General features: G+C 37.4%; 1 protein-coding gene across 1 annotated transcript in view; it reads left to right on the top strand.

Moving 5' to 3' along the window:
- DNAH8 (dynein axonemal heavy chain 8) overlaps nt 1-12929 on the top strand; it is a 327601-nt gene that overhangs the window by 52357 nt on the left and 262315 nt on the right. The window contains exons 14-18 of the mRNA XM_017515278.1: nt 2139-2215; nt 3670-3769; nt 4937-5056; nt 6692-6827; nt 10543-10730. Coding sequence (XP_017370767.1) covers nt 2139-2215; nt 3670-3769; nt 4937-5056; nt 6692-6827; nt 10543-10730 — 621 coding nt within the window. The remainder of the gene's footprint in view (nt 1-2138; nt 2216-3669; nt 3770-4936; nt 5057-6691; nt 6828-10542; nt 10731-12929) is intronic.

Here is a 12929-nt window from a genome sequence, read left to right as displayed (position 1 = left end):
AGAGTCTCACTATGTTGCCCAGGCTGGAGTGGTGCAATGGAGCGATCTCGGCTCACTGCCACCTCCACCTCCCGAGTTCAAGTGATTCTCCTGCCTCAGCATCCCAAGTAACTGGGATTACAGGTGCCCACCACCGCACCCAGCTGATTTTTGTATTTTAGTAGAGATGGGATTTCACCATGTTGGCCAGATTGTCTTGAACTCCTAACCTCAGGCGATCCACCTACCTCAGCCTCCCAAAGTGCTGGGATTATAGGCTTGAGCCATTGAGCCGGCCTCATTTTTAATTTATATTAAAATTTGTATTCGATTTTTGTTGTGCCAGGGAGCCAATATCATTTTTCCAGCTCAAGAGAGAATTTGTAAATGTTATTCTTTATCAAGTGTGAAGGGATTTGAGAACAGATTAGGAAAATGGGTCACTCTCCCTGTGGCTCTATACTTGATGCTTGCATTCTTCCTGCAGTTACAGAGGGCAGCTCTGAAGAGACACCCAGATCCTGTGTGCCATAGATTAAGGAACACAAGAGGGTTGAAGGGTAGTCAGAAGGCATGTCAGATGAGACTGCAGGAAGTTTTTCTCTCACCTTTTGGGCTATATGACCTCAGTTACTCTCTACTGTTAACTGAAACTACTGTTAACCTATGTTTAGCCCAAGTGAATGGTCTCCTCTTTGCTGCAGAATTTCCTGGAGACACAAGCAGGGATATGAATATACTCTGTTCACTTTTTGAGTCTGACATCCTTGCCGTAAAAGTGAGGAAAATCAGATGTTTTTCTCATGTATTTAAAAAATTCTTTAAAAACGACATTATATGTTACCTGGGCAGTATAAATACCTAAGAAATATCCTCAAATTCTACCACTGTAACGATAACACGTTTTGTTTTTTGGCATAGATTTCCTTTCAGTTTTTGAAACTTAGATTCTCTGATACTAAGATATATTTTAGTTATTACTTTTAGTGTTTGGCTGGTTAGGTAGGGTGGAGTTTGCTTCCAAAATGCTTTGAAAATTAAATCTTTATGGCAATGGAAATTTATGAAAAACTTGCTATTAAATTATTTTTATGATTTATTAAGAAAGATTATATGTTATTCAGGCTTTATTTTAGATACGAATTTTAGCTTTTAGTAAATTTAGAGCAATATTAACCTTTTAATAGTTAAATAATTTACTTTAGGCATTAGTGTTTTAATTTTTCTTCCTTTTCCAATATTTGATTTATGGGTGTGGTGTATATTAGTAGTAGACCATACCAATATGAGCTACACATATAAATAATTTGCAAAGAATGATTTAGTTCCATCTTTTGGGTACCAGGAGTTTGGAGTTCACTGCTAGGGTTGGTGGGAATATTTATTTATTTTCATTTTTATAGCGAATGGGGTCTTGCTATGTTGCCCAGGCTGGTCTTGATCTCCTGGCCCCAAGCGATCCTCCCATCTTGTCCCTCAAAAGTGCTGAGACTACAGGCATGAACCACCACTCCCAGCTAGTGGTGGGACTCTTGAAAGAACATTTTCTACTTCTCTACCTCCTTAATAGCAGCACAGAGATTTCTGAGAGCAGCAGTGTTAGAAAATGACACCTGCTCACCCTGGTGTCTACAGTGTCATTACACTACTCTACCAGGCGTTCTATATATCCCCAAAGAAAAATGCCCGTAAGGGACCTTCACTCCTTTAATAAATTCTCTAGATCAGAAATATCCAATTGATAATGAACTGCAAAGGGAAACCACATATGTCACTTTAATTTTTCTAGTAGCCACATGAATAAAAGTAAAAAGAAGCAGGTGAAATTAAATTTTAATAAGGACTCTATTCAACCCACTATATTAAATATTTTAACATGTCATTAATATAAAATCATTAATGAGATATATTGCATTCTCTTTTTTGTACTAAGTCTTTGAAATCTGGCATGATTTTACATTTACAGACATCTTGCTTCTAAGTAGTGACATTTCAAGTGGCCGAAGGCCATCATACTGGACAATGAAGCTCTTGATGCGTAGATGGTAGATGTGTTTGAAGCTTGAGGCTATCTTAATTCTGTAGGAAAGTCATTAATTGTTGTTAAAAAAAATCTGTTTAAGACTAAAAATCATTTTAATATTAATATTTCATTTTAGGTACAAATACAGGCATTTATGAACAGTACTTTTGGGAAAATCTTATCTTCTCAGCAAGCTCTTCAGCTGCTTCAAAGGTATTCATAACACTTTAAACAGTGTAGTTTCTAGGTGGGATAACTTTAAGTCTGAAAATACAATTTCAAATTAAGATGTTGGAAATCTCTCCTACATAAACTTTAAAACCTGCAAACGGAAACCTTTCAATTATCACTAACTAGACTGATAAAAATTTGAAATAAAGAATGATATGTTTTAATTGCATTTTTTTTTTTTTGGTAGACGAAAGTCTTTTGGTAAGAAAATGAAATTATTTCGTTTCCCCTCCCTGCCCCCAGCCATGTAATATGTTTGCGGTTAATTTTATAGGTATTATTGGAAAGGGAACAAATAATGTTTACTTCTACATGCTGAAAGAATTTCTAAAAGTGAGATTATCTAAGAGTAATAGATAACAAAACTTTCTATTTTCCCTCCGGAGGGCTCCCACACCTTAAAAATGTTGTGTATATTTAAGGTGTACGACATGATATTTTTATATATGTAGTGAAATGGTTACTACAATCAATTCAAATAACACATTCATCATCTCATCCAGTTATCTTTCCGCCACATTTTTTGTGGTATGAGCACCTGGAATCTTCTCTCCTTTAGCTTCTTTCCCCTCTATGCTAACAGCACTACTCTCTCAAAGGGTGGGGAATCCCAGATCAGAGGGCTGAGCTGGACTAGAAGCCTTTCCCTTTCAGCACTGAGAGGGGTCAAGACCCGTGTCAGGGACACTGGTGGAACTCTTCCCTGAGAGCCAGCAGAACTGGGTTTGGGTCTGGCTTTGCATAATTCCACGACTGTAATGATGGAGACCTGGTAAGATCTTTGTAAATAAAGTCAAAACAGAAATAACTTGATTTTGACATGTGACAGTACTGCATAGATGGCAGGTACCATTTTCTTGGCGACTTCTGGCTCTGGCTCTCTCTCTCTCTCTGTGTCTCTTTCTGTCTTTGTCTCTCTCTTTTTACCTGTAGTATGCTGGTTTCCATTGATTTTATTACCTGAATGTTGCAGTTTTTAGTATTTCCTGTGTGTCATTCAGTCTCTGAGTGGAAGTGACATTTGGCTGACAAAGTCGTAATTATGATTATGGCTATTTGGAATTATGTGAGCATTATCACTGGCAGAGGGACAGTCAATGTATTCTCTTCCATCTTCACTAGGTTATCTCCTCACTCATCTTGTAATCTGTTTGTCATTTTCTCAGGGTGTCTTATTTGAATCCCCAGATTTGTCTACATCTCCCTGTTATAGGCATTTTTGATTCATTTGTAATTTAAATAATTATTTTTGTAACTCATGCAGATGTCTCTTTTCCACAGCTGGGACTGTACCTCCAGTCTTGTTCATTGCTTTATCCTAGGACAATGCATGATATGAATATATGTCAAATGAGTAAATGGATGTTTATTATGACAGCAATTCTTAAGTATATTTCTCATTTAGTTTTTAATTATTCAGCTTCAATAACTTTTAGATTTCAGAAGCTGAAGATTCCCTGTCTTCAGTTGGAAATAAACCACACAATTGAGCTTATTCTTCAGTACTATGTGGCCGAACTTGATGCTATCAAGAAGGTAAGTGTCATGTTCATAAATAAAATAAAAAGAAAAAAATTCTGAAAGTATTTGCCATCATTGTCTCGTGCCAAGCTTTTCAGAGTGATTATTTCACTGCTAAGGAGCGCTGATGCTCCCTTCTGTGTGGGAAGGTGCTTGACAGTGTATATTGCTGGACAACCACATTTACACCTCTTTGCTCTGAACTGTCTTGCCGGTTATCCCACCATCATTTATTGAATAGGAAGTCCTTTCCTCTTTGCTTGTTTTTGTTATTACTAAGTATGTATCCAAAAGAATATAAATAGTTCTGTCATAAAGACGCATGCATGCGTATGTTCACTGCAGCACTATGCACAATAGCAGAGACATGGTATCAACCCAAATGCCCATGAGTGGTAGACTGGATAAAGAAAAAGTGATACATATACACCATGGAATATTATGCAGCCAGAACAAGAACGAGATCATGTCCGTTTCAGGAACATGGAGGAAGCTGGAGGCTATTATCCTAAGCCAGCTAATGCAGGAGAAGAAAACCAAATACCACATTTTCTCACTTATAAGTGGGAGCTAAACATTGAGTACACATGGACACAAAGAAGGGAACAACAGACACCGGGGCCTACTGGAGGGCGGGAGAAGGGAGAGGATCAGGAAAAACACCAATGGACACCAGGCTTAACACCTGGGTGATGAAAAAATCAGTACAACAAATCCCCATGACATGAGTTTACCTATATAACAAACAAACAAAAACATGTACTCCTGAACTTAAAAGTTAAAAAAACTGTCTTATTGCCACTCTTTTCTGGTGTGAGTATAGCAAAGCCCATTTAAGTTAGTATTTTTGCCTCTAGAAATATGGGCTTTAGATACTATTAGGACAGATATTAATATTATGTAGCTATGTGCTCCTTTTGAATACCTCCTTGAAATTTGGGATAAGGGCAGAAAAAAAAATACATGTAATAGGAAATAAAGGTGAAGAGAAAATTAAGTGTCATATATGATCAACATCATTGTTTCAAAGTCGCAGTTTATCTCTGATGTACATTTACATATTTATTACCTACTGTATATAAAACATGAATAATGGTAAAACAATACACATATAGCTGTATATATATTTTGCCTTCTCCCTTGTATTGAATTCAAACATTAACGCCAGATTTTTAATTACAGCTTTATCATTCTCAGAAAGATGACCCCCCTCTTGCTCGCAACATGCCCCCTATAGCAGGGAAAATCCTCTGGGTGAGGCAGCTCTACCGCCGGATAAGTGAGCCCATCGATTATTTCTTTGTAAGCCAATAATTAAATTTTAGAATGAGGATTTTGGTGGTTTTAATATAACAAATGTATTTTCTCCTATATTATTTGTGTCCACTAAAGTAGCCAACAAAGAGCCAATTCTTTTACCAGGCAAGGAAAATTTAGTGTATAAATATACTTGAGAGAGACAAAGTCAATTCTTTCAGGTTCAGTAGAGAAGCCAGTCTAATTACAGTTATCTCAAAGTCAGTGAATCTTAAAACTTTATGTCTTTTAATAACACAGGACACTTTGTAAAAACCTTTTAAAAATAAAAATAAAGAATCTGAAAACACAATAAAGTACAGGCATAGCATGGAAGCTTACTTCTATGTATGGGCAGATAGGTCACTGATACATATGCAATGAAGGTGAAGATAAACCCAAAGAGCGCATTCCTGTATGAAGAACTGCCACTGAGAGCGAAGTATAATACAGTTGATTCATTCTCTATGTCCTTGAGATTATTAGATTTCTGAAAAACAGGACAGTCTTGGGCCCTGTTGGCATTCTGAAACTGCCAGTTTGTCTTTTCTTTGTCCTTGTTATTTTCTTAAATTTTATTTAAGAGACAGAGTTGCAAGGTGGAGTTGGTTTGCTTGATCTTGTGTCTTTTGCCTAGATATGGAACAATGTAACTACAGAACAGTAGTTTTGCAAGTAATTATATTATTTAAGCATTATTAAATAAGAAGATTCTGTTATTTCTCTTTTGCTGCCATCATTTATGTCATTGTTCTGAATAGTTAAGAAAAATTAAAATCCTGAGTCCCTACTCGGGGGACTTAGTTGCTAATTGACTTTGCAGTGGGAGGGCAGAGATTGCCCTATTTGACCTGTGAATCAAAACCTGTATCTTTTGATTTTTACATATACAAATTTTATTTATTTTTTAAATATTTATTTTATTTTATTTTATTTTATTTTGAGACAGAGTCTCACTCGTGTTGCCCAGGTTGGAGTGCAGTGGTGCAATCTCAGCTCACTGCAACCTCTTCCTCCCGTGTTCAAGCAATTCTCCTGCCTCAGCCTCTGGAGTAGCTGGGATTACAGGCACCCACCACCATGCTTGGTTATTTTTTTTGTATTTTTAATAGAGACAGGGTTTCACCATGTTGGACAGGCTGGTCTCCAACTCCTGACCTCAGGTGATCATCCACCTTGGCCTCCCAAAGTGCTGGGATTACAGGCATAAGTCACTGCACCTGGCCAAGAAATTTTACTTTTATCCTTTGATACATGGCTACCTTTTTTTGTGTGCTGGAATTTGGGAATTTGCCCTGATAGTCACGGTTCAAGGAACATCAGTCACTTATATCTTGCCCTGAACAGTGGGATGGGATTAGAAAAGGAGGTAGAGACTCTGAACGCCTGGGGCAGGCTGTGGGGCTCGAGACCTCTCTTTTTAAACTTTTCTTTCCTTTTCCAGTCTTCCCTCTATATGCTGATAATGTTTTCTGCCTCTTGCTGATATGGCCTTCCCCATCTCTGTTTTACTCTGAGGCAGACTCTTACCTGGTAGCATAATTATGTGATATCATTTTACATATAAATACTTTCATTATTTGGATAGAAAAAAATTATGCAATCTTTTAAAGTAAATCTTTCTCTTCCCTTAAAAAACAGAAAAACTCAGACATTTTGTCAAGTCCAGAAGGTAAAGCTGTCATCCGTCAGTATAACAAGATCTCGTATGTGCTGGTGGAATTCGAAGTGGTCTATCACACAGCCTGGATCAGAGAGATTTCACAGTTACATTATGGTGTGTATAAGACTGCAGTGAACCTACAAAGTAGGGATTAGGTGATTTTCAAGGAGCTTATAGTTCTGGAGAACTTTTTCCATCCCTTCCACATAATCTTAGGATAGTTACAATTTAGATTTAGGGATGCTACAGTGGTTTGTTTACAGTTGTTAATAATATGCTGATTTTATAAGTGAAAATGATCATGACCTTGAAGTTGACATACTTAACTTATGACTTTCCACTGAAAAACAGTATTTGAAAGTAAAAATATCTTTAGGGATATTTCTCCATTGTTTATGAAGGTGTTCATATTTAGTTGTATCATGTTATAGATTCAAATCTCAGTTCCATTCTGGGGAGAAAAAATTGTATCCTGCTTTCCTTCCTCTCTCCCTGCTTCCCTTCCTTCCTGTGTCCCTCCTTTCTTTTCTCTCTTTTTTAATAACTGAATTTAATTTCAGATTTGAGCTCCAGGGAGTGAAGAATTTTAGTGCACTGTGTCTGAGTGCCTCTGAGGGGAGGATTTACGTGTTGCCAAGGCTTTAGGCAGAGTTAAATGTGAGACACGGGATGGTTCTAGCCATCATCCAGCCATCCGAGATGCTGTTTTTGTGTGGACTCAGTGATTGGTCAGTTCAGATTCCTGCTTTTCTCATTCTCATCTTAACCTTAAGCTCTTAGTCATAATCTCAACTGTAAACTCTTATCCGTGACCTTGGTGGAACCCTTACTGTGTCCCCTGTAGAAAGGTTTCTCCTTCCCAAACCAGGATCTCCACCTCAGCAGAGCACAGCATTGCAGGCACAGGAAGGACAAGTTCTGCAGGCGGGTTACTGGAATGATGGTGAAAGGAGCCACTCCTTCTTCTGCCTCTTGGTTCCAACTCATGTATTTTTGCTGTCTGGAGACACAGCAGTTATCTACAGGCCATTGATTAAGAGCATACTGCATCCTAGAGGACAGTGTCCCAGCCCTGTAGGGTGTGGTCCCTAACAGGAACCACAGTTAAGCCTTTAATAAGCCACTTTTATCAGGCCAGCTGTTTCTGGGTGCTGTGCTATACGGTAGGACCCTGTGGATTATAAAGAAAGCCTGTTTATGGAGCAACACTCTCAAAGGAGCTTTGAGAGGAGCTTAAAACGCACACTATGGAAAAAGGTAAAAGAGAACTTTAAACCACTGAAGCATATACTGTTTTGCTTCTACAATGCTCTGCACTTAAAATTTTTTTTCTCCTGCTGGTTTTTCTGTCCCTGATGCCCTTTGTCTTATCTGAACATATTCAAAAACAAGCTCAACAGTCACCTATTTCATACAGCCTTTCCTTATGCTTCCTGGCAGAAAATAATGTCTTCTTCCTTCAGAGTCCTCCACGCCCTTTATCTGTAGCTCTTTCTCATACCCGTACTGCTTTATAGATCTATCTTGTCTCCCCTACACATTCCAAGCTTACCCTGTATGTCAGTTTCATCTTATATCCTTTGAATAATGGTCATAGCTAACATGTATACAGTGCTCACTGCGTGCCAGGCTTTGTCTCAGCACGTTACAGGTATTATGCAAATTCCTTTAATCCTAACAGCAACCCTACAAGGATCTACTATTAGCCTTGTTTCACAGATGAGAAAACTGAGGCACAGACACATTAAGTGGCTTGCCCAAGATCACACAGCTAGTAAATGGCAGAGACAAGATTCAAATTCAGATAGTCTGGCTCCCAAATCCGTTCTCATAACCATTATATTGTACTGTTTCTAACAGTGCCAAGAATGGTGCCAGGCATCTTACGGCTCTTAAAATATTTTTAAAATGTCCAGTAAGTAGAGATAAGATAATTTTGATGAATATTAATTTTATCAAGTTTTCTGAAGCGTTTGTTCCCCTTGTGAACCTTGGTTGGCCCCTATTGGGTGCAATATACTCATTACAGTGAATTGATGCCCAGGAGAAGTGGTTATGTATAAACAATATGAAGTAGAATTCTTTCATACTTTCAATACGAAGTGAAATTTTGTCATGTTTCTTTTCACCAGAAAAACAGTCAGTAGAATTCTTTAACTTCTTTCATTTCATTTCAGAAATGAATTGTTCTGGAGGTCTTCCTTTGCCCTTTTGATGTGACTGTCCTCAGCCACATAGGAGCTTGTAGTAATAATTGGATACGTAGCATCAGCCTCCTTTAGTTGGTTGCTTTGTAGAGTTTCTCTGATGGTGATTCACACAGGATGAAATGCTCATCTTTCATGCCCGGAGCAGACTTCCCGGCTGTCAATATTGGTCTGTTTTAGTTGTCTTGTTGACCTTTTTGCCTTTTCAAGCAAGTTCATTACAGTTTTAAGAAAGATAGATTTCAATGTTTAAAAGTTCTTTTGGAATTTTGGGGGGAGGACAAGTGACTTCTTTGTTTTTATTTTACTTTAAGTTCTGGGATTTCTGGGATATATGTATGAATGTGCAGGTTTGTTACGTAGGTATACATGTACCATGGTGATTTGCTGCACCTGTCCACCTGTTATCTAGGTTTTAAGCCCCGCATGCATTAGAAATTTGTCCTAATGCACTCCCTCCCCTTGCCTCCTCAGTCCCTGGTGTGTGCTGTTCCCCTCCCTGTGTCCATCTGTTCTCATTGTTCAACTCCTACTTATGAGTGACAACATGTAGTGCTTCGTTTTCTGTTAGGATAAGTGATTTCTAACCCAGCTTAAAAAGATTCCAGATGAGTTGGGTAAGATTTGTAGTTGAAATTGTCATGAAAACTGCATTATTAAGAGCCATATCAAGACTGAGTTTATTTGATGAGCAAAAGTCAACTAACTTCAAAGAGATATACAAACTATTTTATTTTACTGGAGAATTTCATCACAATCACCAAGTCTTTCAAACCTAACATTGTTTTGTTGATGTGGCCACATTCAACAAGACAATGTGAGGTTTGGAAGATTCGGTGATTGTGATAAAATTCTCATGTTAACAGTCTTTGTTAATACAAGATGTAATTCAAGCTAGCGCATACTCGTCTATAAGTGTTTTATTATGTCTGGAGAAGTTCTTTGTGTTAAGCTAACAAATAATTGAAGGCTACCCAGTAAGAACTGTTTGGGCTTATGTATTTCAATTTATAATACAATGCATATCTGAAAATGCCTATTTTTATTAATGATGTTTATGTGAGATATAGTGTAAAACATCTTCCCCTCCATTCTGGGAGTTCACAACTCAATGGTGTTAAATAAATATTTCTTACTGATATTGAGCCTAATTTTCAGAAATTTGGGATGGAGATTTAATTTAAATAAACCTCATTAAAGAAGCCAATTTGGAGTCTGAGTGGGAAAGGGTTTGAAATGAGGTGTGGCATCTTTTGTGATTCTAACCACCTTCTGGTTCTTTCCCAGGGGGCAAGTCATATTCCAGAAGATAAACTAGCATTGTGTTATAGATCTCTTCGACCCATTCAGAAAAATATTTCAGTTCACAGCACAAAGCACCATTCTCGGTCAATTTTTCTCTCCCTGGATCTGATTTTGTGGCTTTGCAGACACTCTTCATTCATTTATCTAAGTTTTGAGTACTCAGTATGTGCCAGACACTGTGCCTTAGCACCTGGGGTATCCAAAATGTTTCCTTTGCCCTCAAGAAGTTAGTCCAGAGGGCAAGACAGAAATATAAACAGAGCTGGAAGCGGAAAGGAAATCCAGAAAGAGTAATGTCAATCATTATTTATTTGTAGCTTTACAAGCCACGCTTTTTGTTCGACATCCAGAAACAGGAAAGTTGCTGGTTAATTTTGATCCCAAAATTTTGGAAGTTGTTCGGGAAACTAAGTGCATGATAAAAATGAAGTTGGATGTACCAGAACAGGCAAAGAGATTGCTAAAGTTGGAAAGTAAATTTAAAGCAGACAAACTGTATTTGCAGGTAAGATAGATTATGTTTTCTAATTATTTTTGAAGGAATTTTTTTGGTAAAAGAAAAATTGGCTGGGCATGGTGGCTCACCTAGCACTTTAGGAGGCTGAGGTGGGCAGATCACGAGGTCAGGAGATTGAGACCATCCTGGCTAACACAGTGAAACACACTGTCTCTACTAAAAATACAAAAAATAAAAATTACCTGGGCGTGGTGGCATGCGCCTGTAGTACCAACTACTGGGAAGGCTGTGACAGGAGAATCGCTTGAACTCAGGAGGCAGAGGTTGCGTTGAGCCGAGATTGCGCCACTGCACTCCAGCCTGGGAAACAGAGCCAGACTCCATCTCAAGAGAAAAAGAAGAAAGAGAAATATATCCCTGCAGTTATGTTTCATGGCATTGAGGGAAAATTTGTTAATATGTTGATTCTTGATAGAATTAAAATATTGACTTGCAAACCAAAGAAAAGATTGGAAATGGAAAAAAAAAAGTGAGAAGATTATCAGAAATCAGATTTAGGTTTCCAGATAATGACAGTGATAAAATATTCTTAATGTAATTTTATAGATCTTGTGCATTAAATTTTGTAATATACTTATCCTAGAGTACTTATAAGATATAAATTAATAAAGTGAGGTGACTATATAAGCAGTCATGATTCTCAGCATTGTGGGGTAAAAAAGAGCATTATTTCAATTAAAGTTCAGTAGTGTGGCAAACTAAAATCTAACAAAATGAAAACGGCAGGCAAAAACTGACATTAAAATGTGCTGCTGGGCATGGTGGCGCACGCCTGTAATCCCAGTACTTTGGGAGGCTGAGGTGGGTGGATCACTTGAGGTCAGGAGTTTGAGGCCAGCCTGGCCAACATGGTGAAACCCCGTTTCTACTAAAAATGGAAAAATTACCTGGGTGTGGTGGCGTGCACCTGTAATCCCAGCTACTTGAGAGGATGAGGCAGGAGAATTGCTTGGACCTGGGAGGTGGAGGTTGCAGTGAGCTGAGATTGTGCCACTGCACTCCAGCCTGCGTGACAGAGTGAGACTCCATCTCCATTAAAAAAAAAAAAAAAAAAAAAAAAAAAAAAGAGGTGGAATCAAAGTATATTCAAATCCTAACACACAGTTTCTAAAATGTTTAACAAGAGTTAAGTAACATGAGAATTTCTTTAGAAAGCCAGTTAAAGCAGCAAGCTGCATTAACTCATCTTTTTTTCTTTTCTTGGAAGGCTATGGACATGTATTTTGGGAATGCAGAAAAAAATATAAATGCAAGGACATTTGTTTTCCAGTACCATTGGTAATAGTAAAGGACTGGAGTCTAACTCCAACAATAGAGAACTGATTAAATATGAGTTATAAGATAATTACACAGACATTAGTGGAATAGCTGATAATTCAATGAGAAAATGAACTCTATTCCTGTGGTACAAAATACATAATTTTATAAACTACTTTCATAATCAATAATATAATAAATAAATTACAGACTTTTCCTGTTTCTTGATGGGAAGAGTAATATTAATCTGCCATTTTAATACATCATTATATTTAATTCTCTTGGTTTAGTAAAAGTCTGTGTCTGAACATATGGACAGCTTGATACTGAAGTTCTTCTGGAAACTAATTTAAGAAGAATATCAAAGAATATTTCAAAAAATTATCCCACCAAAAGTTATAATACATTTAAAATGACAATTATGTTAATATTTAACATTAAGAGCAATAGTAGAAAAGGTAAAAGTATTAGAATAGAGATGCTCTGAAGAGTTAAAACAATTTTTAGCAACAAAATTTATTTATGTATGTGTACAAATTTATGAGGTACATGTGCAATTTTGTTACATATGTAGATTGTACAGTGGTGGAGTCAGGGCTTTTAGGGTATCCATCTAGGGCTTTTACAGCTAGAGAGGAGAAGTCAATGTATGAATAATTTACATTGTACCCATTAATTTCTCATCATCCACCTGCTGCCCACCCACTCTCCCTTCTGAGTCTCCATTGTCATCATTCCACTCTCTTTGTCCTTGTGTACACACCCAAAACAGTTTTTAAAAGGAACAGCTTTATTGAATGTAATTCACATGCCCGTACAATTCACCCAGTTAAAGTATACAATTCAATGGTCTTAGTATGCAAGGATAACTCATTTTACTGCACTTTGCTTTGTTGCTTTTTGCAGTTATTTCATTCTTTACAAACAGAC

Source organism: Cebus imitator, unplaced genomic scaffold, assembly GCF_001604975.1.
Source record: "Cebus imitator isolate Cc_AM_T3 unplaced genomic scaffold, Cebus_imitator-1.0 Scaffold546, whole genome shotgun sequence".
NCBI lineage: Eukaryota > Metazoa > Chordata > Mammalia > Primates > Cebidae > Cebus > Cebus imitator.
The sequence above is the reverse complement of the archived record's forward strand: the minus strand, read 5'-3'. Positions and strand labels throughout refer to the sequence as shown.